This window comes from Arabidopsis lyrata, assembly GCF_000004255.2.
Source record: "Arabidopsis lyrata subsp. lyrata unplaced genomic scaffold ARALYscaffold_1, whole genome shotgun sequence".
Classification (NCBI taxonomy): Eukaryota; Viridiplantae; Streptophyta; class Magnoliopsida; order Brassicales; family Brassicaceae; genus Arabidopsis; species Arabidopsis lyrata.
This window is the reverse complement of record NW_003302555.1, coordinates 25,939,067-25,960,766: the sequence shown is the minus strand read 5'-3', so window position 1 is coordinate 25,960,766 and position 21,700 is coordinate 25,939,067. Positions and strand designations below refer to the sequence as shown.

Sequence of the window (21,700 nt, the reverse complement as noted above, 5' to 3'; positions counted from 1 at the left end):
GTTCTGATTTATAATTAAATTTTCATTTTAATTCTAGGATTCATCTATAGTATATTGTTTAATATTAATATTGATCTAAACCCTGTTGCTACCATATAACCCCTGTGGCGTGGGGAATTAAACATCATTTGTTATTTTTTTTTGAATAATATTTTTATCCACTACGGGTCGCAAGTTCATGGGATAAGCCCGTAGAGAGTTGCGGGTTTGCGGGTCGACCCGCCAAAAGAGAAGCTATCTTTTGAAGCCCTTTGTTTTGTTTAGAGGTTTTAAGAAAATATCTCTAAAAAATAATTTTCATTATATGAAAAAAAAAAAAGTAGAAGAAATTGTAGTATCAACATTCCCGATTTTTACATCACTCGTTACAATTAATTTTTTTTTTTGCAGATAAAAATCAGAAGTTAACTAAGTCGAGATTTTTAAAAAGATTGTGTAAAGATTTTTGGTAAATTGTTGAAAACATATTTGATTTCAAAATCTTTACTTAAATAGATAAGGAAAGATTTTGTAGAGACTTTTGCTAAATATATGAGAAATGAATTTCAATTAAAAATCTTTACTTAAATAAAATAAATCTAAAGAATTAATGCTAATGGCATGTCATTGTAAATACTTCTCAACTTCATGATTTATTTGCTAATTATGATTCAAAAATGTATATATAGATATATCTCTGAAATATGATTATTTTAGCTATTATTTTATAGAACTGGAATATCTCAAGTTGAAGGTCAGATTAATATTTAATCAGATATTTTGGCATACTCTGATCATCTATAATTTTGCTAAAATTTTAAGTTTATTATATTGTTTACTAATTTTATTATATTAACTCGATAGCTTTAGTTTGCCTTGTTTCAGAATACTGTATATGTGATCTATTATGCCATTAGCTAACTACCATAATTAAAAACTTGAATTTGTATATATATTTTTCCTCTTCTATCTATCGATTGATTTCTATTTATGACATAAAATTCATTAAAAATTGTTTTTTATTCATTAAAAATTGTTTTAAATGAATACAACTAACCAGATCGAGATCGTTTCTTATTTGATATATACAAATATTTGGTCGCTATGAAATTTATATCATGATATGGATATCTATTTAATCATTAAAAACCGTTTATATAAATTTGGTTCATCTTTATACTTTTTGGAAAGTTGATTGAATATTTGCATGTGCTCGAAATTGATACTTTTCTTAGAATTGTCATTGAGGATTACTTTTGGGGCTCTTTTACTTCAAGAATATTTTATTGGCTTTCAAAGTTACTACCCCTAAATATCTTATATCTTAACCCACAAATAAATACTAACTATAATAACTATATAAGCAAACAAAAAGCATAGTAGAATAAAAAGAGTAAACGAATCATAATTTCTTAACTTCGAACCATATATGAAAGCTAAAAGACGTCGGTATTATCTAATGCTTACGTTTCAAATATAATAAGAAGTTAACCCCAAATATGTCCCATGTTTAAAAAATCGTTAGGCGCTAGTCGGGCAGTGAGGGTGGGTCTAGCGCCTAACAAGAAAATCGGAGATTAAACAAGGATTAATCGGGGATTAGTTTTAATACTATTTAATATTTTAAAAACATATTAATCCATTATAAAGAAGAAATTTATATAATCTTGTTTTTAAAATTGCATTAAACACATGAAAACAAAAATTTAAGGTCAAACTTATGATTTTTATACAAATTATGAACATAAGTGGGACGTTTAGAATTTTAGATCAAAAAAAAAAATAATTGGACTTGGCGCCGTCTAGGCGGACGCCTAGGCGGTCTAGGCGGATAAAAATCGAATCACCGTTTTTTTTACCGATTTGGATAAAATCCCCGCGGTTCTCACCCGATCAGCGCCTAGGCGGCTAGGCGGCCGATTTTTGAAGATGTAGTTGCTGTCTGATGAAGTTGTTGAATGAGTCAAGAAGTAATACAAGATTTTGTCTGATGGAGTTGCTGAATGATTCAAGAAGTAATTCAAGATACGACTGTTTTTGTGTGAGTGTCGGTTTCTAGAAAGTTTGAGAAGATGTGTTTGGAGCGTGTTTAGAGGTGAATCACAAAGGACAAAAGACTTAAAGAGATTTGGAAGACTTGATGAAAGTGGAGTTTGATGAGGAAAAAGAAAAGTGTAAAAGAAAATTTACTTTTTCTTATGGAAATTGGAAATCTTCTCCTATGATGATTAGGAAATCGTTTTGGCTATATAAGGAGGAGCTGAGGACGTCTTGGAGAAGCAAGAGAGCTGAGGCATAAAGAAGAAATCCTTGAGAGCTTTCTGTGAGATTGTGTGCAACTTAGTTTTGCGGGTTTGTGCTTGTGTGATCAAGTGGTTTTGTTTTTGAAGTCTAGGCTCAAGGAGAGTTTAGCTCATGGTTAGATTATCCTGATTAAATCTAGACTCGAGGGGGAGTTTAGTTAAGGGTAGAGATTATCCTTAAGGTTTCACGTTATAGAAGGGAACGGTAAATCAAGAGGATTGTGCTTGTTTTACGCGTTTGCGAATTGGTTGTAATTTGCTTTCTTGTTCTAGTGAAATCGAAATCTGGACGTGGTCCCGGGGAGTAGGAAAAACCGAACCTCGTTAACAAATTTCTTGTGTCGTTTAGTTCCTGCACTTTATTATTGCCTCATCCGCGCTTACAATTTTTAGAACAAGGAATATGTCTAATGATAATTTAATTAAATTGAATTCCTTATCAAAAGAAAAAAGAAAAGAAACAGCATGTAATTTTACGCATTTGAAGAGATGTTGATGTGTACATATGATATAGATTCATACCGAATTTTATATCAAAATATATATAAGAAAAAGAAATACGTTTTATCTTGATTGGTTTGGTCGTCTACGGTCAATATATAGTCAACTAAATAAAAAAAGATAAGGTCAATTTATTTATTCCTATTCTCTTAAAGAAAGAACATAGTGTGTGTATGTGAAGGAGATAAATACCACTACAAGCAAAGTTATGTATTTTGCAATAAGTATTAAGAAACGTTTATAGAAAATCAAAAGATGTAATGTCAATTTTAGCTTCCATTAATATTTTCTTGCTTTGGAGTGAGTATTAGTTAGTCCATAGTTAGTCATTTTTGCTTAGGGTCAAAGCTTTCTTAAACAACTCTCTTATTAATAAAAAAACATAGCCATTGTTTAGAGTTTAATAGTTTATAGGGCCCTAGTTCATATAACGTTCATTTCTCGAACTCATGTTTACAAGTAACAGCGATATGGTAAACGATGATCATGTCACGATCGTCCTAATTTTTGAAAGAGATTTTCTTATAAAACAAACATAAAGTTCTAATATGTTTTTTAAAATATTGTGTGAATGTTCTGTGGACGGTTCTAATGATGATTATACAAGCATGTATCATTAGCTACTCGGATGTGTAAATATTTAGAACTATAGACAATCATTTCACCCAATATAATGTTTGGTTTGGTTTACATTATGAAATTATTATTATTACAGAGGAAAAATACTATAATAAATAAATTTTATTTTCCCACTAATTAAGTACTTACCTTTATCGATTCGAAATCAAAATATGTACGGCATTGTGTACATCTTCTATACATGATGAACGAATGAGATTGTATTTTATCAAAATATAGTTAATTAATCAGTCTTCTGATCAATCTTATAACTATATAAAATTTATATTATTATGGTTAAACCACTAAACCAAAATGTTGAATAATGTGTGGTGGGGATGACATCTCTTTGATTGTTATTAATTGGAAAAAGAGAAAATGGCCTTTAAGACCATCTCTCTCTCACACACACAAAACACTCTCTAACTACTTTGACAACTTCATTACACTAAAAAAGCAATAGCGTGCATTGTAATGATTTTCTTTTTATTCGCATTAAGTTTTCATTTCTTTTTTTTCTTCTATAACTCACCTAAGCACACTATAAGATTTGAACATAACTATGATAGTAATAATATGTTCTGTCAACTTTTTATTGATATGTGGATGAAGATTGAAGCCTATTCTCCAGCGAAAGTGACCATTTTGTGAAAACTTAATCAAAAGATCTAAATTTGAAAAAAAAATTAGTTTTTCAAAAGATCCAAATTGTAACCCTTTTTCTATCATTAGACCAATCAATCCATATTTATATATGTAGTTTAATTTTCAAAGGCACAATGTTTAGTAATTTTTTTTCCCATTTGTATAAAAGAGTTTTGACAGTACCTTGAAACATTTAGCTCAAAAGTAGTTTAACTTATATATCTTGTAATAATATGATCACGATGCAAACTAGGCGGATTCGTTAGATGTCATTGTTGGGTACTAGTTGAAAATGAAAAAGATGTTTATAAACTCTAACGTTAGGTCTAATATATAACTACACGCATGTACTGTGGTAGGTTTTTGGTTGCCTCTTCCTAATAAGCTTGTAAGACCCATATCAATTACTATACACACAAGGTTTTAAAAATTCATTTATGGATTAAATATTAAATTGTTTATTAGCCAAGTTTCTTAAGATCATGTGACTTGAAGCATACTCCATAGATAATCTAATCATTTTCTTTTATCTTATATATTCTGTTGAGAGACTAATGTTAGTTAGCCAACCTTTGAAAGTAATTAAAATATTAAAACCCTTTTTGATGAAGAAGTAGTAAAGTAATATTAATAATTTAGTATTGTCACTTTTCTACTTTCCAGACTTAGAACATCCTTTCCACTTAATCCCAACACATTCTTCTTCAAAAGCTTTTTCAAGGATTTTCACTTTATTTATAGATAATGTGTATTGTTTCTATAATAATTCTATTGACTATATACAACATTCCAGTATATTACAAACAGTCTAGAACAAGTTGTTTCTTTTCTAAGTGTAGCGGAGAAAAAAACAAATTTAGTTAATCCCCAAATAGAATAATATCTATATTTAATTACAAGCATAGTTCTTGAGATTATCTGCAGCTCAAAATTCAACATTTACTCGGTTATTTAATTTGAAATATTTGATTTGCACAAAACATGATACACATGGAGAGCTGGTATAAAAATATTAGTAGTATAAAATTATTTTAGCATAGTTAAGTAATTGCTTAGTTTTATAATTATCTAACTATGCGTGCCCTTGAATCAAACTAAGATGTGATTTAATTAAGTACTTGATGTTTTGGTTGTTCCCAAGTTTCTTAGAGGTAACGTTTCACATATAGCACTAAAAACGGAACAAGTATGGGAAGCAGAAAAAATACAAACTAAGGAAGAAATTTGATAACGAGCTAAATTTTATTTAGTTTTCTGTTACTTATCACTATTAATGATCAGTCGAACATATCTATGAACAACTTTTGTTTCTTCTATTTTTCTGAGTCTTTCTTGACCTCAAATTTCAAAGAAAAAGATTGTAAATAGATCAATATATACCTTTTCTTTTGATATAAATTTCATAAATGACAAATTATCCATACAAATATAAGTAGTTAATAAATGGGTCTAAAAGTCTATTGAACTTCCATGGAGATCACAACTTTTCTGCTCACACTCTAACTTGCCCCATCTTGCATCCACTCTCTCGCAAGGGAACACCAACTTCCCCAAACTGCAAAACAATTTTAGAATCACACATATGGATCATAAATTTCAATTCTTTTTTTTTAACTATGCCCTATTGCTTTGAGATGTGCAAGAACGCAATGCTAACATTAATCTTCTTTCAGTTTACCTTCTATTTACGGTGTTGTGTACATGGCAAAGCCACTGCGAGAATTCCTCCTGAGATCCAGCTTGTGCGGGATTCGATCTATTATGAACAGAGCCGAGAGAGAGAGAGCGAGTGATCAAAATCAACTATAGTAAGTTGTAATGAGCTACAAGATAACATTATTACCTTAGGATTTCTTTGAAGTGATCTGCACATTCTCTACAAGGGTACATTCGAGAAAGTATCGCCATCTACAAGGGAAAATGCTCTGTTTTAGCTTTCACAGGAAGAACACTTGTGACTGCAAGTTCGTACTGATTGCAAACGTTAAGCCTTAATAAATTTATGAAGTTTCTAGCTGAAAATTCTAGCTTCCGAGTTCATCACCAATTTCAACTTCATCTAACAAACTAACTTCTATAAATTATATAAGACAATAGACTAGGGCAAGAAGAGTTGTACCAATTCTTTAACATCCCTTTTTTGCTGCCGTGTTGGTTTTTCTGGATACTGATGAGAAAAAACAAACATCTGATTCAGAAACTGCTAGAGGTCTCATCAATGTGCTAAGGTAGAAGTATGAGAATGACAAAAATTGAACCAGAATCCTTTTGTTTAACTCTGTAAAATCATTGAACCGAGAGAGCAACCCAAAGCAAGAACCAAAAGTGAATGAAAGAGCAATCTTAAGTCTCTCTAAGCCCAAATGCTTGCCAATAAACAACCAATACACAAAAGACCCCTCTAAGTGGAAACTAAATGGATGATGAGTCAATTATGGAAAAAAAAAGCAAAGCAAAACTCAACCTGCGCAGCAAGAGTATGAAGAAATGTCCATGTAGCTCTTCCGAGGTCCTCTTTAGTCACAGGACCTGTAGACTTGTCCTGAAAAGAAAAAAAGAGTAAATTTGTTGTAAATGTTATACATGGCTCATATCAACAAAATCTATAGCTCAAATGAAAATGTGGTATAACACTTACGAAATCCATCTCATTGAGGTCTTAAAGGTGAAAACTTTTCGTAATAAAACCTTAATTTTCGATACAAGATACATCTTTTTTATTCATGGCTAGTTACACTAACTTCAAATCATCATATCAAATACAGTGTCCACCAATAGTAAATTTACTTACAATAGAGCACCGATTTGAACTAAAGTATCTAACTTTGAATCATATGTTTGGTAACAAAACCAGATAAGGTAGAAAGTGTTCACTGGGGAATTTCATCGAACACGTTGTGACCATAATCAGGAGGAGGTTTGAAGAGTGCAAACCAAACTCCGAAAACCGGTTTTTACCTTAAGAGGAAGTTTCTGAAGACTGGAACTGTTGGTTGCGATTGGTGGAGAAGATTCCAAGGAGATGACTGGGTTTTGGATTCTGGATTGAGTATTCTTGATGCCGATGAAATTGGAAACATGAGTTTGGACGCAATTTGATAGTTTCTCGAAGCTCTGCAGAAGTGGCTGCCATGGGTTCTCACCCATCTCTCTTTTTTTTTTTTTTTTTTTTCTCGGTGAAAGCACTGGAGAAGTAGGACAATGCTCGCTCTCTCTCAAATCTTCGCAAGTGTTTGTCTTCAAAAATAAAATTTTAAATCGTAAAATATTTTATAAAGAGTTAAAAATAGGGAAAAACATTTTAAAAAATATTTACGGCATACATACAATTTATTTGATTTTGATTTAATTCACCATAAATAATTTAAATTTATTTATATATCGATCAATACTTCTGATCATTTGTTTTGTCGCAATGCTGGTTTGTTTGCAAAAGTTAGCACACAAAGAGTTGAGCAACACATTCATGTTTTTTTTTTTAAAAAAAATTGGTCCCTAACAAAAAAATCTTTATTGCATACACTCTACAACTGTTACCAAATGAAATTTACACAATATTTCTTGAAACTAGCTAGATCCTTATGATCTAATTGCAAGGCTTATATTCCTTACCATCATTTATTATAAGAAAAAAAAAACTACATATGTTCTATGTTCCGTTGATCCGTTCCATTGCACACTAGCTTCCTCGAGTCGTTTCCTCTTTCTCTGCCTTAATCCATGCAGCCTGCAAATGAGAGAACACAAAACTATCAAAACCAGCTCAAATGATTCTTGTGTTAATGGAAAAAACAGAAAGAACCTAACCTTTTCTCTTTCTAGTTTTGACAGACTCGGTCGAATCGAGTTTCCCAGGTCTAAACCACCCCAAGCTTCTTGCATTTCTCTATCCCTTGCTTGTCTTCTTGTTAACAATGGTGTTGCTGTCTCCATCTTCTCGCTTTCAGGTTTCCTTTTATGCTTATTAACAGTTTGATACAAGCTTGAGTCCCCAAGTCCTAAACCGCCCCAAGCTTCTAGCATTTCTTTGTCCCTCTCTTGTCGTCTAGTTAGCACCGGTCTTGTCTCTTCTCCTCCTAAATGCTCAGTAGTTTCTGTTTTCTTGCTTTCATGTCTCTTCTGGTTATTGTTCTTTGACTCCCCAAGGCCTAAACCACCCCAAGTTTCTTGTATTTCTCTATCCCTCAATTGTTTTCTAGTAAAACTCGGTTTTGCCATCTTCATGCTTTCGGGTCCCTGGTTATTTTTCTCCAGTGTTTGGTTCAAGCTATCTTCATTATTGTTCTTTGAGTTTTCCGTCTCCTCTACTCCAGCTTTGAATCTGAGCTTCTCCTTCTCCAACTTGGGAACATGTTTCACCAGAATTTTGTCCAAACTCTCATAACCTGACTCTGTTTTTGCTGCTTGTTTTCTCTTCTGAGCCCTCCGGTTTCCATAAACTGCTTCCCATGCAATTTTTTCTGTTTCTAATCTGTGAACCGGCTTGACCAAGATCTTGTCTAGGCTTTCTTCTTGACCCGCATCTGTATTATTGTTCGAGTCTACGTTTTCTTTGCCCAATTCTTCTGTCAACACACTTGAAACTGTTTTTGAATTACTTGCTTCAAGATCTTCTTGGCCTCTCTTTTTTGCTTCTTGGACCTCTTTCTCTAGCTTGGAGACATGTTTTACCAGACAGCTATCAAGGCTTGGAATTTCCGACAAACTATCTTTTTGTCCCGGTTTCTTCACGTTTTCATACATTTTCCCGCAGTTCTTTATAGTTTCTTGAACTTCTTTCTCGAATCCAGAAACATGCTTTTTCACTAGCAAACTTTCCAAGTCCGGGATAGGATCCAATGGCGTTTTGTTTCTGCTTGAAGTCTTTTGGTACTTTCCAAAACTCACTCCTGCATTCTTCTTGGCTTCTTCGATCTCCTTCTCAAGCCTTGAAGAATGTTTCACAAGGATGCTTCCCAAATCCGGAACAGGATTACTTGCAACACCTTGAGGAACCTTTTTGTTTTTATCAGATACTTCCTTTGAAGCCCTTTTGGCTTCATGTACTTCTCTTTCTAATTTAGTCATGTGCTTAACTAGATACTTGTCCAAACTCGGAATTTCTGTCTCTGTTCCATCCCTTGTTGTTTTTCCTTCCGTTAAAGACCAGAATTTAGAATCTCTTCTTGATCTTGTATCCATTGAAGAAGAACTCCCATGGTCTGAAACAGTTGGTTCGATGTTTGTGGTCTGCCGCCTCTGACTACCAACTTCAGCCAAGGCCTCATTTAAACCACAAGTAGCAACTACAGAGGCAAGACTTGAAAGTTGATCTTCTTGTAAGCCCTGAAGCCTCTCAAGCATCATATCTACTAGCTTCTCTCTGCTAAACTTCCCAAAGGACTGCCGCCTCTTGACTTTTAGCTGTCTCATTTTGAAATACGAAGTCTCCTCACATTCAGACACTTCTTCATCAACCTTGTGGAGAATGCCGAGTTCAGAATCGGACTCTGTGTCGCATTCTGAAGACATCTCAGTAATCTCATGATTATCACGCACATCAGGATTCTGGCTGATTTTCTTCAGAAGGTCTTTAAACTCAGCTTTACTAAGAGAGGGGCAATTTGCAAGCCTAGCAAATGCAGTTTTAACAGCAGCTGCTACTTCTTTATCTACATCAAAAGCAGTTTCAAAAGATGCTGTAACGGTATGAGTAGGAGATCCCCTTCCATGTGTTCCTGATGTTTCGATTCGATATTGTTTCCTCGAGCTATTTGGTTTATCATGCATTATCACTCCCAAGGCAGATGCCGCTTCAAAAGCTTCCACCGCAGCCTTTTCTGCATTCTCCATCAAATTTTCTGCTTCTAAACTTGGAATCCTATAAACAGGAAGATTCCTATAGTCAAAAAAGATAAAGAGGTACCATAAAAACAACTTGCAGGATACTAAAACCTTTAATTACCTAGCAGCACGAAGTATTCTACACCAAGATGCTTCAACCAGTGCAGCCTTGCGAAGCTCCATGGCCTTACCCGCAGCCTCTCTCACAGCCATTTGTTCTCTTACAATTTTGCAGTAGTGTGGATTCGAGTCGCCAAGAGTCTCATCAAGTGTCTGATTCATTCCACCAACCTCCTACACAACACCAAACAACAACTTTAATATTCCCAAACTGATACAGTGTTGTTACCAATCAATGAAACTAAAAAGAAACTTCACCTGTAGCTTCTTGATCTTCCTATTCAAGTAGGAATCCCCCTTTGTTCGTGGGAACCAGCCAAGAGGTGATGAGGTTTTACGTTGAGAAGACCTCTTTGATTGTGATTTTCTAAGAGCTGATGTCTCTCTTGGTGATTTATTCTGTAGTTCCACAGAGACAATTGAAACGGCCATTGAAGAAGAGCAGAAACTAATTGGCTGGGAAATAGATACTTAACAGCAGAAACACATGAATCACCCTAACTAGAGAGTCTTAAAACTTAGCAATCAAGTGTAAAAATCATCTTAAGCAAATTCACAGATTTGAAGTGAGCAATCAAGTGTAAAAACCCTAACGTCTTGGTATAAAATTACGAAACCCTAATTTTCTATTAAACAGGAAGAAACTCAATCCAAAGTCACTGGAAACATCAGTCGGGAGAACAAAATCCATTAGATCTGGAATCGAAAGAGAAATTACCTTCCCGAGTTTCGAAGGTGAAGACGAACATTCAAGATGATCAGAAACTCCGACGCCGCTTTTCTTGTCAGAAAGACATCCCAAATCCAAGCAACCGAGATCCATGGCGGCTTTAATCATATCCTCAAATTTGTTGTATCGGATTAACGACGAAGATTCAGATAAGCAAAATCTTTGGAGAAAATTCGATTGGAGAAGAAGACGAGAGAGGAGAAGAAAGAATTTTGATTGGTGACCTTTGAGTTTTGGGGGAAATATACAAATCGGGAAGTAGCCGTTACGACGGGATATAATGGCTTTCTCACTTTTTTCTCTCAACGGGTCGTTTTGGGGCTTTTCAATATAATCATCTCCTGTGTGCGAGTACATACAAACTTACAATAGTCTAACCTCTTGTAAATCGACACGTGGCATCAGATTTTTTTTTTTTTTGTCATCCGAAATTAATTAGAGCTCAAAAGAACCATTTCTGAGGAATGTTATTTATAAATGTGATATGAAGCGATTCTGTACGAATTTTTCATGCCAGATGATCCGCTTTTACATTAGCATTGCGAGAAATTAAAGATAAAGAGAAGGATGAGAATTCTTCCTTGTCGCTCTGGAATTCCTCCAAGTACACTGAAAACGCCGGCCATTCGGTTGGAGAAGACACCATCTTCACCAGATCAGAACAGTCTGTAAGGAACTCTACCTCTTGATTATCTGCACCAATCATACACTTCATCGCCCAGAGAAGGGCCTCGAACTCGGTATGTAATGGAGATAAACTTCGACGGAGATTTGCAGCTCCCATGGTTGGCGGCTCTCCGTTTGATGATGTACAGAACCATCCTGTACCGGAGAACTTATCACTTTCTTTCCACGATCCATCTACAAAGCAACGGTATCCAGAATAATTCGAGTGAAGTGAAGTATTCCCCACTCGATAACGATTAACCAATTTCGCAGTACCATGAGTTTCATGATGAAGCTCAATTTGGGCTGACTGCCACAATTGTGCTTCTTTTTCCGCTAACCGTAATACCTCTAACGGATCTTTATCAATGTTTTCAAATATTTTTTCATTCCTTGCTTTCCATATATATCAGATAATCCATGGAAAGGCTGAAGAGTCAAATTCCGAAGGTACTCTCCAAAATAAATGGTCCAAATTTGCAAAAATAGACTCCGTTGGAAAAATTCCTATGGCTGTAGGAATCTGAGAGAGTGCCCAAACCTGTCGTGCCGGGTGGCACTGAAAGAGTGTATGATTGATTGTTTCCACTAGTTCGCCACATCTAGCACAACCAATATCACAATCAATTCCCCTTCTCCGCAAATTTTCCGTAACTGGTACACAACCCGTTAAAATTTGCCATAAGAAATGGCGTATCTTAGGTGGACAATGCACTTGCCAAGAATGTGCTTTTAACGGTTTGATGTCTGGTCCAATCAATGAAAATTTTGTCTCCGAATTTCCTAACCGTGCGGTATGATATCCCGATTTGACTGTATATTTTCCGGATTTTGTAAAATGCCAACCTAGTGTATCCTCCTTAGTTGGTGCACCCACAGGTAGGGCACTTATGATGGTGATATCTTCTGGATCAAAGATCTCTTCTAAGAGAGCAATATTCCAAAAATTCGACCGATTATCTATAAGATTGCTAACTTTTAACAATGGGTCAACAAGTGAACCATTACTCTTTGTTGGTCTCGGGAATTGAGCTGGAATCCAGGGATCCTTCCAAACTGAGATGGATTTCCCCGATCCATTAGATTAAGACCTTATTTCCCAAATGTATACACGATTAAAACCTTAAATCACATTTTTTTTTTTTTTAATACAAACACATAACGACGTGACATTATTGGATAAACACATAAAAACACTAATGATTTCAATCAGTTAGAGTAATTGACCCATATTACTCATGCTTACTTAATTGTTCCCAACTGCCACCGCCGTTTTCTGAGCGACAACAGTTAACTCATGACACGATGAATCTAACCTTATAGGCAAACGCCGTTGCTTCATCAAGTCAACGATGTGATTTTTCATGACGACTGTTTTTAGCCAAGCTGGTCTCATCTTCATTTTATCGACCCATGCGGCTACATTGGGACGTGAATAGATCAAGTTTTTCAATTCTTCTTCTTCTGTGTTCAACAAGTAATCAATCAGTGGAAGATGATGAAGATCCGCTAAAGTGAAGCTTTCACCGGCTAAGTAAGGAGACTCGCCTAAACGAGTCTCGTAGATGTTCAGAATCTCTGATAACTTCTCTTGGTTTTCTTGAACTGATGCAACATCGGTGGCTAAACCTTGATATGGTTTTATCATGAGTTCTTTGATGAGTGTTGATGCTATAGGAAGAAATTGATTGGTATCTACTTCCATCCACATGGACACGATTGCTCTCTTTTTGGGATCATCTGGTAATAGATTTGTTCCAATGTCTTTGTACTGCTCCGCTAGGTATCGCGTGATGCCGTGATCGCCTTTGATTCTATATGCATAATCAAAACACTATTAAATTTCGCAAAACCTATTCTTTTCATATAGACCTTGAATGGGTAGTAGTTTTTAGCATGGTTTTTGGTTTTCGATTTTTAGAAACCATTAAATCATCCATTCAAGATTATGAGAAAATTGGTTTTCTAAAAAATAGGGAATCTAGATTTTGACAGTTTTACAATTTTTTTCACAAATCCCAAAAACCCATTTTTGTTAGTTTTTAAAATGTTTGCCCTGGATTCAAACTTTTTTTTGTTTTCCATTTATTTCTTTTTCTATTTTTTTTTATCTTTTGCAAAATCCAAAAACCAAAAATCAAAATCTAAAATCTATAAACCAAAATCAATAATCTAAAAACCACTCAAAAACCCCAAAACATTCATGGCCATAGTTTTCATATAATGATCGGGTTTTTTTTTTCAGAATAGGTTTCATACGTTATTTGAGTGTTTTCTTTTGAGTTTCTTTTAATATGGTAACAAAGAAACATATTAAAAGGTAATAATTATGTAACATTTTGCAAAACCTCCAAAAAAAACTCTTAGACCATTCAAATCCAAGACTTAAAATAAAATTCCAGAAAAAGAAACAAGATTAGTACCGAAAAGTTTGAGATCTCCATCTTCAAGAACCGGGACTTCACCAAATGGCTGCAAAAAAAAGAAGAGAATGATAGTTCATTCAACCACATATGAAGTTAAATTTGGTAGATATGCAATAGTTAAGAGTAAGTGTGAGAGTTTATACGTTGAGAGTAGAGAGAAAAGTTTTGGTTTTGGCTTCACCAGCAAGCCAATCTACGAATACCAGCTCAAAGTCTAGACCTTTCTCATTGATACCAAAGAGAGCTGCCGAATTTAAAAAGAACCAGCCACAGTGGAGCTTCATCTTCGAATCAGCCATGTTGATTTCTTTGTCTATTTACTAACTTAGTTATTATTGAGTGGATGAGTCCGGTTGTGATCTCCTTATTTATAATTGCCAAATATTAATATCCATTGCAAAAGTATATTAATAATCAATAACCTTTCGGCCTTTTAAGAGTTGGTCATGGATAAATGAAAGTATAGTTTAGATTAGGTATTAAATACCTGTCAGAGTCATTAGTCTTTTAATAAAGGGTGAAATTAACTCTAAACAACCACAAAATGAGTTAATTAACAAAGTGGCAATAAGAAAAAGAATTAAAAGAGGGAAATTTTTTCTTGAACCAACTATTATACTGCAACTAGTACATTGACTACTAGGATATGACCCGCGGTACACCGCGGGTTAATTTTTTTTAACAAAAAATGTAAATTTAAGTTGTATTTTTTTGGTAATATAGTTTGTTTTGTTTAGTGTTTAAGATTGTATAATTGTATTTTGATTGTTAATTCTAGGATTTTACCCGTAGTATACCGTCTCGTATTAATAACGATCCAAATCCGTCCCACCATAGAACCCGTCCTGTGAATTTAAACATCATTTTGTTATTATTTTTGTAGTTATAGTCTTCAAAGTAAAAACACTGATATAGAACTGGAGTCATCAAAAAAAAAAAATTCCGAACCTCCTAAAGATTATGAATATTTTATTCATTAATCATACAGAAATTTTAAATAGTAAAACACCACCAAAATTATAAAACAAAACTATAAAACTTATGTTAGAGAAAACAAAACATAAAGCCGATAAACGATATAAAACTGGAAAAAAATTAAAATTAAAGCAAAACTGTAGACGTAGATGAGTTCACTTTCTTCTTAGTAAGCTCTATAATATAGCCGACAATACATTTGTAGACGCAGGTTAAGAACGTGAAGCAAGTAGGTTAAGTGAATGCATATTTGTAGTGTTTAGGAACTAAGATTGAAGAGGTATTTATATAGTACAATGAATAGGTTAAGTAAAATATTGTAATCATAAAATATCTTGAAGATCAAGCAAATGGAATATATTCGAAATCCCTAAATAATTGGTAGTTTCTTTTCTCCAACTAAACAAACTTTAGAATATTCTTTAGTTTTGTTGTGATCATAAAATCATAAAACTTCGTTAACTATTATTTTCATGATATGGAGAAGATTTGAAGTTAATAAAATCTTTCCTATTAAACAAATGAAATTTTTCACTAAAATAATTTGTTTTACAAAAGTTTAAAATATTTCCGATATTATAAAGATTTAACTATATATGGGCTAAATATTAAATTACCACATATTTATTTCCTTAATTAAAACTCGTAATAACTATAAATATTGAAATCAAGATTTCCCATTTAAAATAAACTATCTATATATACAATGCTTTTTAATTCCGATATCTATGTTTTCCTTAATTTAAATTTAGATTCTTTAAATATTCTAACCGAATTAGATTTAGGCAAGATTTTGGTTAGCTAAATATCGTTTGGAGTTAATATAGATATTAGGAAATTAGGAATGATCCGATTCAAAAGATTTCGGGTTAAAACATCAAATATGGGAGGATCCGAATCAAAGATTTCCGGGTCAAAATCAATTAAAATCCAACCCGATTAGAAAGAGCAAATTTGTACTTCAAAAATGTTAAGTAGATTGCACACATACTTTTTTTTCTTCATCAACTGAGTAATATATGTATGTTTAAAAATAATTTGAATTATAACATATGCAGAAAAAACTAAAATTTACTATATGTATATATTATAATAATTCAAAATAATTTAAATATAACATCAAATAAAAGTGAAATGAGAATCATATATTTATGTTTAAACTAATTAGAGAGATTTTAGGAAATTCACTCAAATTTTGTTATATTAGCATTAAATCATCATATTTGATTTCCTTATCTATAAAAATCGTAAAGAATATACCATAAATTAAGAGTTTAGATATAATAATTAGTTGAGAAATATATATATTTTAGATTTTATTAATTAATTTCGTTTTTGAATTTTGCCAAAATTTAAGGAAAGATCCGATTGAAGATTTCCGGATCAAAATCAGAAAAAAAATCCGACCCGATGAGAGAGCAAAAATGTAATTCAAAAATGTTAAGTAGATATATATTTAGTAATAACTACATATATAATCAATCATTTAAATTGCTAGGATTTTTTTTGGAAAGTCTCATTATTTGTATCCAAAAGACTTAATTGAGGGTCAAAATCCGAGTCAAAATTAAAAAAAAAAAAACAAAACTGACCCAAAAAAAGAGCAAATATGTACTTTAGATTGTACACATGTTTTTTTCTTTATTGATTGAGTAATATATGTCCGTTTTAAAAATTTTGAAAAATAGCATATGTAGAAAAAAAATCTAAAATTTTATTAACTATATATATTTTATAATAATTAAAAATAATATAAATATAAATCAAATAAAAGTGAAATGAGAATCATATATTTTTGTTTAAATTAGGTAGAGAAGTTTTAGGAAATTAGCTCAAATTTGTTATATTAACATTAAATCATCATATTTGGTTTCCTTATATATAAATATCAGAAAGAATATGCCATAAATAAAGAGTTTGGGTGTAGTAATTAGTTGAGAAAATATATATTTTTAGAATTTATTAATTAATTTTGTTTTTGAATTTTGCCAAAAAATAAGGAAAGATCCGATTGAAGATTTCCGGGTCAAAATCACAAAAAATCCGACCCGATTGGAAATAGCAAATTTGTACTTCAAAAATGTTAAGTAGATTATGTTTGAGTTAAGTAAACTAATCAATAATTGCTCCATTTATTCAATTTTAGTGTTTCTTAGGAAGCTCATGTATTAGTGGACTTCACTTGGATAGGCCCAGACTAAATTGGGCTTAGTTTTTTATTACAACGACACCGTTTTTGAAGATGTTTTGTCTTCCCTCCGACAACAACGAGTGGGAGCTGACGTCACCTTTTCACTGCAGTTTGCTTTTACTTTTCCTCGCTATTCTCTCTCCCCTCTCTCTGTCCTCCTTATCTCATCCGTCTCTGCACTTGTTTCAGATCATATAAACGAATTCGGTGATTGATCGGTGCATGACGAGCGCATCAGAACTCTTCTCTACACGAAGATCACGTCCGGGTCGATCCGACCCGGATTTAGAATCGAACACTTCTTCTTATCGACACCACGGTACCCATCATCATCGCCGTCACGGTACCCATCATCATAACCAACGACATGACTCCGACGGCTGTGATCCTCTCCGGCGACCCACTCCCCGTCTCCGACGCTTCTGTCACCACCCGGTTATTTTCTCCCCCCAAAGAGTAATTTCATTAGTTGTCTGAATCTGATCCATTTATTAAAAATCTCACCTAATTTGTTAATTCAGGAACGTAGACCTATTCGTGATGTTCAAGGCACTGGTCAGTATTTGAATACGGACAGTACTGATACTGAAACTCAAAGTAGCAGCTTTGTTAACCTAAATGGATCCGAGAGGCTTCCTGGAGCTGTGCTGCTTGCAAGAGCAAGACTTTTCGAAAGATTGAGAGGTGTTTCTTTGTCTAGTAACAGGTCTGTTCCTAAATTCTACAGCTTTACTTGATGTCCACTCTAGTGTGATTTTAGATTTTTCTAAAGATAATTGCTTTTATTGTCTGATCACGGTTCTGGTTTTGATTTGCCCTTGATTCTTGTTAGAATTGGTCAAGGCTTTAGCTTAAAATCAGTATAGTTAAAACTTAAAACTTTGTTTTTTTGATTCAGTCGAGGCAATAGAGTTTCAGTGGGAGATGATCAAAGGGAGTCTTCATTTCATTCTGTAGATGGTGATCCAATTTTTCAACTAGAAGGGCTTCAAGTGACCTATGAATGCAACAAGAAACCACAAGGTCTCACACAAGATGCTATTAACTGTTTACACCGGCAAACTTTTAGATCAGCCGAGGTTAAAACCGAGATGAGGGATTGTAGCATATGTTTAGAGAGTTTCACTAAAGGCGACATGCTTATATCCTTACCCTGTACCCATAGTTTCCATTCTTCTTGCTTAAACCCTTGGCTTAAAGCTTGTGGAGATTGTCCTTATTGCCGTAGAGCCATATCTAAGGAATAGAAACTTGTAAATATAATCTTTGCCTAACCATAGGCCATAGCCACGCACATCTTCTCTTCTTCTTGCTGCTATAGACATCCTCAAATCGGTCTTCCAGTTTTATCGCCCATGAGTGTTTTTCCACTGTCACATGTTTGTGTTTGTAACGGTTTTTGTTGTGCCATTAGTTAGTTCAAGCGTTGATATTGTATGATGTGAATCTTTTGAGTTTTCTTCACTGTGATCTCTCTTTTAATGCCTTATTGGTTATATCAAAGAGACTTTTTTCCCAAATCATGATCCGGCAATTTGGTTATGTTTTGAGGTTATAGCTCAACTACTTAAACGTTTTCATTTTCAGAAACTTTGATTGTCATTATCATACATCCATGTATGTTACATATATTGAAGTCCAGTATCAAAAGATGCAATCAATATATAACAACTTTAAAAGAAAGTTATGCCCAAAAAAGAACTTTAAAAGAAAGTTAATGCAAAAAAGAGGAGACAGTTGTTGAAAAAGCTATTTTTTGCTACAAAAGCATATAAAAATGGACCCCTTTCTTCATAAATTCATGATCATCATCTTCAATTCCTTTCATAAAATCCCATTTATTTGTTCCTAACAATCACTTTCTTTATTGAGTACCTAACACACCTCACTCTCTAACCACTAAAATTAACAATACATACATTAAGAATGTCCTGAGATTCTTTTTCTATCACATCAATTTCATGTCTTCAACAACATTAAATCCATATGATTCAATTTTAAACTACTTGGATCGGTTCAGTTCGGTTTGAAAATAAAGAAAGTTGAAGAAGATAGAGAACTTCACTTACTAACCATTAACTTTTCATAGATTGAAATTTTCAGAAGAAACAAATTCAACATTTAAGCAGCAATTCTCCTTCTCTTGCTGCAAATCAATCCCATCACCTTACTCAATAATATTGAAGGTGACAAAGAAAATAAGACAACCGAAACTTAAATAAACCAATCGTGTAATCAAACTCCTAATATGTGAGCTGCTAAACAAAAGGGTTAGTTAGTTTGATTTCAAGTCTTGTTATTAGCATTACTATGCACAGATTGCATCTTCCCTACCAAACTCAGACATCGATATGCCAAACCGGATCATTGTCGAAGCTTCCTTTCTCCAAGGCTGCAACTTTAGCTCTATGAGCTGTTGTTGCTGCTAATGCGATCGAACTCTTCCCTTTCTCCTCTTGCCCCGAGTACTCGGAGGCTTCAGTTAACGAACTAGACCTAAGATCAGCGGGTGGAATAAAGCAATCTAGAGACAGACCAGGAACATCGAAAGCAACTTCTTCAATGGTCCATCTTTCCTCCATCTTTGTCCTAGTGTGGCTCATTGCGACTTCCCCAAATCTGAAGAGGGTAACAACAGAGCGTCCAGAGTGAGCAATCATGATCCCTTCGACTGGTTTGTAATCGTCTAGAGACGAATTGATCGTGGTCTCCCAGTAAACAGCATCACCATCGTTAGATTGGATACGGGTCAACTGAGAATCCTCAATTTGAGCTAAAAGTCCTGTTCTTTGGCTGAAGTAACCGAAAAGGATGTGTCTTACGATCTCCGCTGGTCCTTCACTCCTCGCCCGTAGCGTTTCAGGATCAGTACATAGCTTCAGAATGAAACAATCTTCACCATTCACCTTCCTCTCTCCAACACATTTCGATTCAGCAAACATAGTGGCAGTAGTTCTCGGGTCAAGTCCCTGATTGATCATTCAACATAACAGAATCAGCATTGGATTAACTTCAAAACCATATTAGTTTTACGGTTTGGGGTTTAACCTGAAGTGCACGACGAAGAGGCCTGACGGGTCCTTTAGCAGTGTGAGAACCAAGCCAAGGAGTATGTCGCCAAACAAGCTTGCCATTGCAGCCAGCACGAACTTTACTACCACCAACAGAGAGCTCAACGTACCACATATCAGGATTCATCTGCCAGAGAACAAACCCACCAGTTTCCGACTTTGCAGAGTTTCGGTTTCTAACAGTGCCTGTGGGAGTTTCAAGCTCTGAAGTTATCATCTTTAGCTTACCCATAGCATAAGCGTTCTTAATGATGTTATGTAACTTGTGACCACCACAAGCTGCCGTGTACTGTTGCAAAATGTATTGTGCAGATGTTGTTTCCTGCAAAACAACAACATATCACCAAAGAAAACAAAATTTACACAATAATAGAAACAAAAATCGAATTTTTCTTTTAGTAACTAATATAAATCAAAATCTGAGTATTATATGAATCAAACCCACACCAGATAATGACAATACTCCACCAACCAATCCAAAAACAAGTATTTTTACTAAAAACCAAAAAAGAAATCGTAAACAAGAAAATGAATCGAAAATGTGGAGCAGAGAGATCTGGAATAAAAAAGTTACGATTTTTTTATAATAAAGTCTGCGTTTTTAATACTGAAAACCCTATGCAAGGAATATAACGTGAGAGAGTGAGACTAACAATGGGAGAGTCTCTGATGGTGAGATGAAGAAGATGATTGGAGGAAGAGACGTTAATGGGAGCGAGAGGAGCTCCCATAACGCCGAGAAGAAGCCGCAAATCAGACCTCCGATAAACCGGCGTTGAAGTCACGGACGGAGCACGTGACCACTGACCTTTGACCCAATGACTTAAACCCGACCCGAGTCGTTTCGAATCCCCTCCAGAAATTTCACCGTTGTCTGGATCAGGACCTTCCATTACTGGTCTTAAACTACTGGATCTCCCAATCAACGGCTCTGGTTGCGGCAAGTAAAATCCTCCTCCTCCTCCTCCGCTTACTCCGCCGCCGCCGCTGCAGCCGGAGCTTGCGATTAGTTTCTTTCTCCCCCAGAGAAGAGCTTTCATGTGTGGGTTTGTTGAACGAGATGGGCTCGCGGAACGAGAACGTGGTCGTGAACGAGAAGGTGATAAGCCTCTTACGACTTCGTCTCTGAGTGATGAGAAAAACCCTTGTTTCTTCTCCATTAAGGACTCTTAAAAATGAAACCTTTCGTCTTCTTCTTCCTCGTAACCGAAATAAATTACAAAGTTCGAAAAACCCTAAAGAAAACAGAGACGACGGAGAATGTGAGAGAGAAAGTGGAAGGAGAGGAAGTCGCAGCGGAGCAGAAGAGAGAGAGTTTTGACGATACTTTTTAAGGACCCAAGTGAGTGAAGAAGCGATTATCGGTAAATGACGATTTTGCCCTCTTTAGTATTTGGGAAAAAAACAAAAAATGAATGGATTTAACGCGGCTAAGTTTAGAAGTGGGAACATCATTGTCAAAATGCGTTGGTTCGTTAGTTCGTTATCGTCTTAACTTTTTTAGTTTGTGATGTTTTTGATAAGTTTAGGTGAAGAGAATCAAATGGAGAATACAAGAAAAGAAAAAAAGGGTAGATAATATGTTCGTGTTCGTCATTTAATTCTGAGAAGTGGTGTGTGGGAAAGATGTGGAAAACGTATTTGAAAGAGAC

The 21,700-nt window shown here is 34.5% G+C and overlaps 5 protein-coding genes across 5 annotated transcripts; 1 reads left to right on the top strand and 4 right to left on the bottom strand.

Moving 5' to 3' along the window:
- Nucleotides 1-5,404: 5,404 nt before the first annotated feature.
- LOC9327601 (FAD-linked sulfhydryl oxidase ERV1) lies at nt 5,405-7,278 on the bottom strand. The gene is made up of 6 exons (XM_002891493.2): nt 7,005-7,278; nt 6,511-6,588; nt 6,166-6,213; nt 5,890-5,954; nt 5,725-5,802; nt 5,405-5,601 (listed from the first exon to the last, which is right to left on the bottom strand). Exons 1-6 carry the CDS (start codon nt 7,191-7,193, stop codon nt 5,496-5,498), a joined length of 564 nt encoding a protein of 187 aa, XP_002891539.1. The 5' UTR covers nt 7,194-7,278; the 3' UTR covers nt 5,405-5,495.
- A 256-nt stretch (nt 7,279-7,534) lies between these two features.
- On the bottom strand, nt 7,535-11,101 carry LOC9327600. The gene is made up of 5 exons (XM_021011038.1): nt 10,708-11,101; nt 10,248-10,388; nt 9,991-10,163; nt 7,854-9,906; nt 7,535-7,773 (listed from the first exon to the last, which is right to left on the bottom strand). Exons 1-5 carry the CDS (start codon nt 11,074-11,076, stop codon nt 7,726-7,728), a joined length of 2,784 nt encoding a protein of 927 aa, XP_020866697.1. The 5' UTR covers nt 11,077-11,101; the 3' UTR covers nt 7,535-7,725.
- Nucleotides 11,102-12,602: 1,501 nt separating this feature from the next.
- LOC9330284 (glutathione S-transferase F14) lies at nt 12,603-14,254 on the bottom strand. The gene is made up of 3 exons (XM_021011081.1): nt 13,955-14,254; nt 13,809-13,857; nt 12,603-13,191 (listed from the first exon to the last, which is right to left on the bottom strand). Exons 1-3 carry the CDS (start codon nt 14,108-14,110, stop codon nt 12,632-12,634), a joined length of 765 nt encoding a protein of 254 aa, XP_020866740.1. The 5' UTR covers nt 14,111-14,254; the 3' UTR covers nt 12,603-12,631.
- Nucleotides 14,255-17,027: 2,773 nt separating this feature from the next.
- On the top strand, nt 17,028-18,497 carry LOC9327599 (probable E3 ubiquitin-protein ligase RHY1A). The gene is made up of 3 exons (XM_002894176.2): nt 17,028-17,412; nt 17,499-17,683; nt 17,876-18,497. The coding sequence occupies exons 1-3, from the start codon at nt 17,200-17,202 to the stop codon at nt 18,222-18,224; spliced, it is 747 nt and encodes a 248-aa protein (XP_002894222.1). The 5' UTR covers nt 17,028-17,199; the 3' UTR covers nt 18,225-18,497.
- A 540-nt stretch (nt 18,498-19,037) lies between these two features.
- LOC9330283 lies at nt 19,038-21,700 on the bottom strand. The gene is made up of 3 exons (XM_002891490.2): nt 20,702-21,700; nt 20,026-20,370; nt 19,038-19,946 (listed from the first exon to the last, which is right to left on the bottom strand). The coding sequence occupies exons 1-3, from the start codon at nt 21,206-21,208 to the stop codon at nt 19,317-19,319; spliced, it is 1,482 nt and encodes a 493-aa protein (XP_002891536.1). The 5' UTR covers nt 21,209-21,700; the 3' UTR covers nt 19,038-19,316.

Coding starts and splice junctions, on each gene's coding strand:
- LOC9330284 (XM_021011081.1), bottom strand. CDS start 14,110: ATGGCTGATTCGAAGATGAAGCTCCACTGTGGCTGGTTCTTTTTAAAT. Junction 13,858..13,954: donor CTTTTCTCTCTACTCTCAAC/GTATAAACTCTC, acceptor TTTTTTTTGCAG/CCATTTGGTGAAGTCCCGGT. Junction 13,192..13,808: donor TGGAGATCTCAAACTTTTCG/GTACTAATCTTG, acceptor ATAGAATCAAAG/GCGATCACGGCATCACGCGA.
- LOC9330283 (XM_002891490.2), bottom strand. CDS start 21,208: ATGGAGAAGAAACAAGGGTTTTTCTCATCACTCAGAGACGAAGTCGTA. Junction 20,371..20,701: donor CCATCAGAGACTCTCCCATT/GTTAGTCTCACT, acceptor GTTGTTTTGCAG/GAAACAACATCTGCACAATA. Junction 19,947..20,025: donor CTCTTCGTCGTGCACTTCAG/GTTAAACCCCAA, acceptor ATGATCAATCAG/GGACTTGACCCGAGAACTAC.
- LOC9327600 (XM_021011038.1), bottom strand. CDS start 11,076: ATGTACTCGCACACAGGAGATGATTATATTGAAAAGCCCCAAAACGAC. Junction 9,907..9,990: donor AGAATACTTCGTGCTGCTAG/GTAATTAAAGGT, acceptor TCCTGTTTATAG/GATTCCAAGTTTAGAAGCAG. Junction 7,774..7,853: donor CAAAACTAGAAAGAGAAAAG/GTTAGGTTCTTT, acceptor TCTCATTTGCAG/GCTGCATGGATTAAGGCAGA.
- LOC9327601 (XM_002891493.2), bottom strand. CDS start 7,193: ATGGGTGAGAACCCATGGCAGCCACTTCTGCAGAGCTTCGAGAAACTA. Junction 5,955..6,165: donor AAAGGGATGTTAAAGAATTG/GTACAACTCTTC, acceptor TTTCCCTTGTAG/ATGGCGATACTTTCTCGAAT. Junction 5,803..5,889: donor CACTTCAAAGAAATCCTAAG/GTAATAATGTTA, acceptor TGTTCATAATAG/ATCGAATCCCGCACAAGCTG.
- LOC9327599 (XM_002894176.2), top strand. CDS start 17,200: ATGACGAGCGCATCAGAACTCTTCTCTACACGAAGATCACGTCCGGGT. Junction 17,413..17,498: donor GACGCTTCTGTCACCACCCG/GTTATTTTCTCC, acceptor TTGTTAATTCAG/GAACGTAGACCTATTCGTGA. Junction 17,684..17,875: donor GTTTCTTTGTCTAGTAACAG/GTCTGTTCCTAA, acceptor TTTTTGATTCAG/TCGAGGCAATAGAGTTTCAG.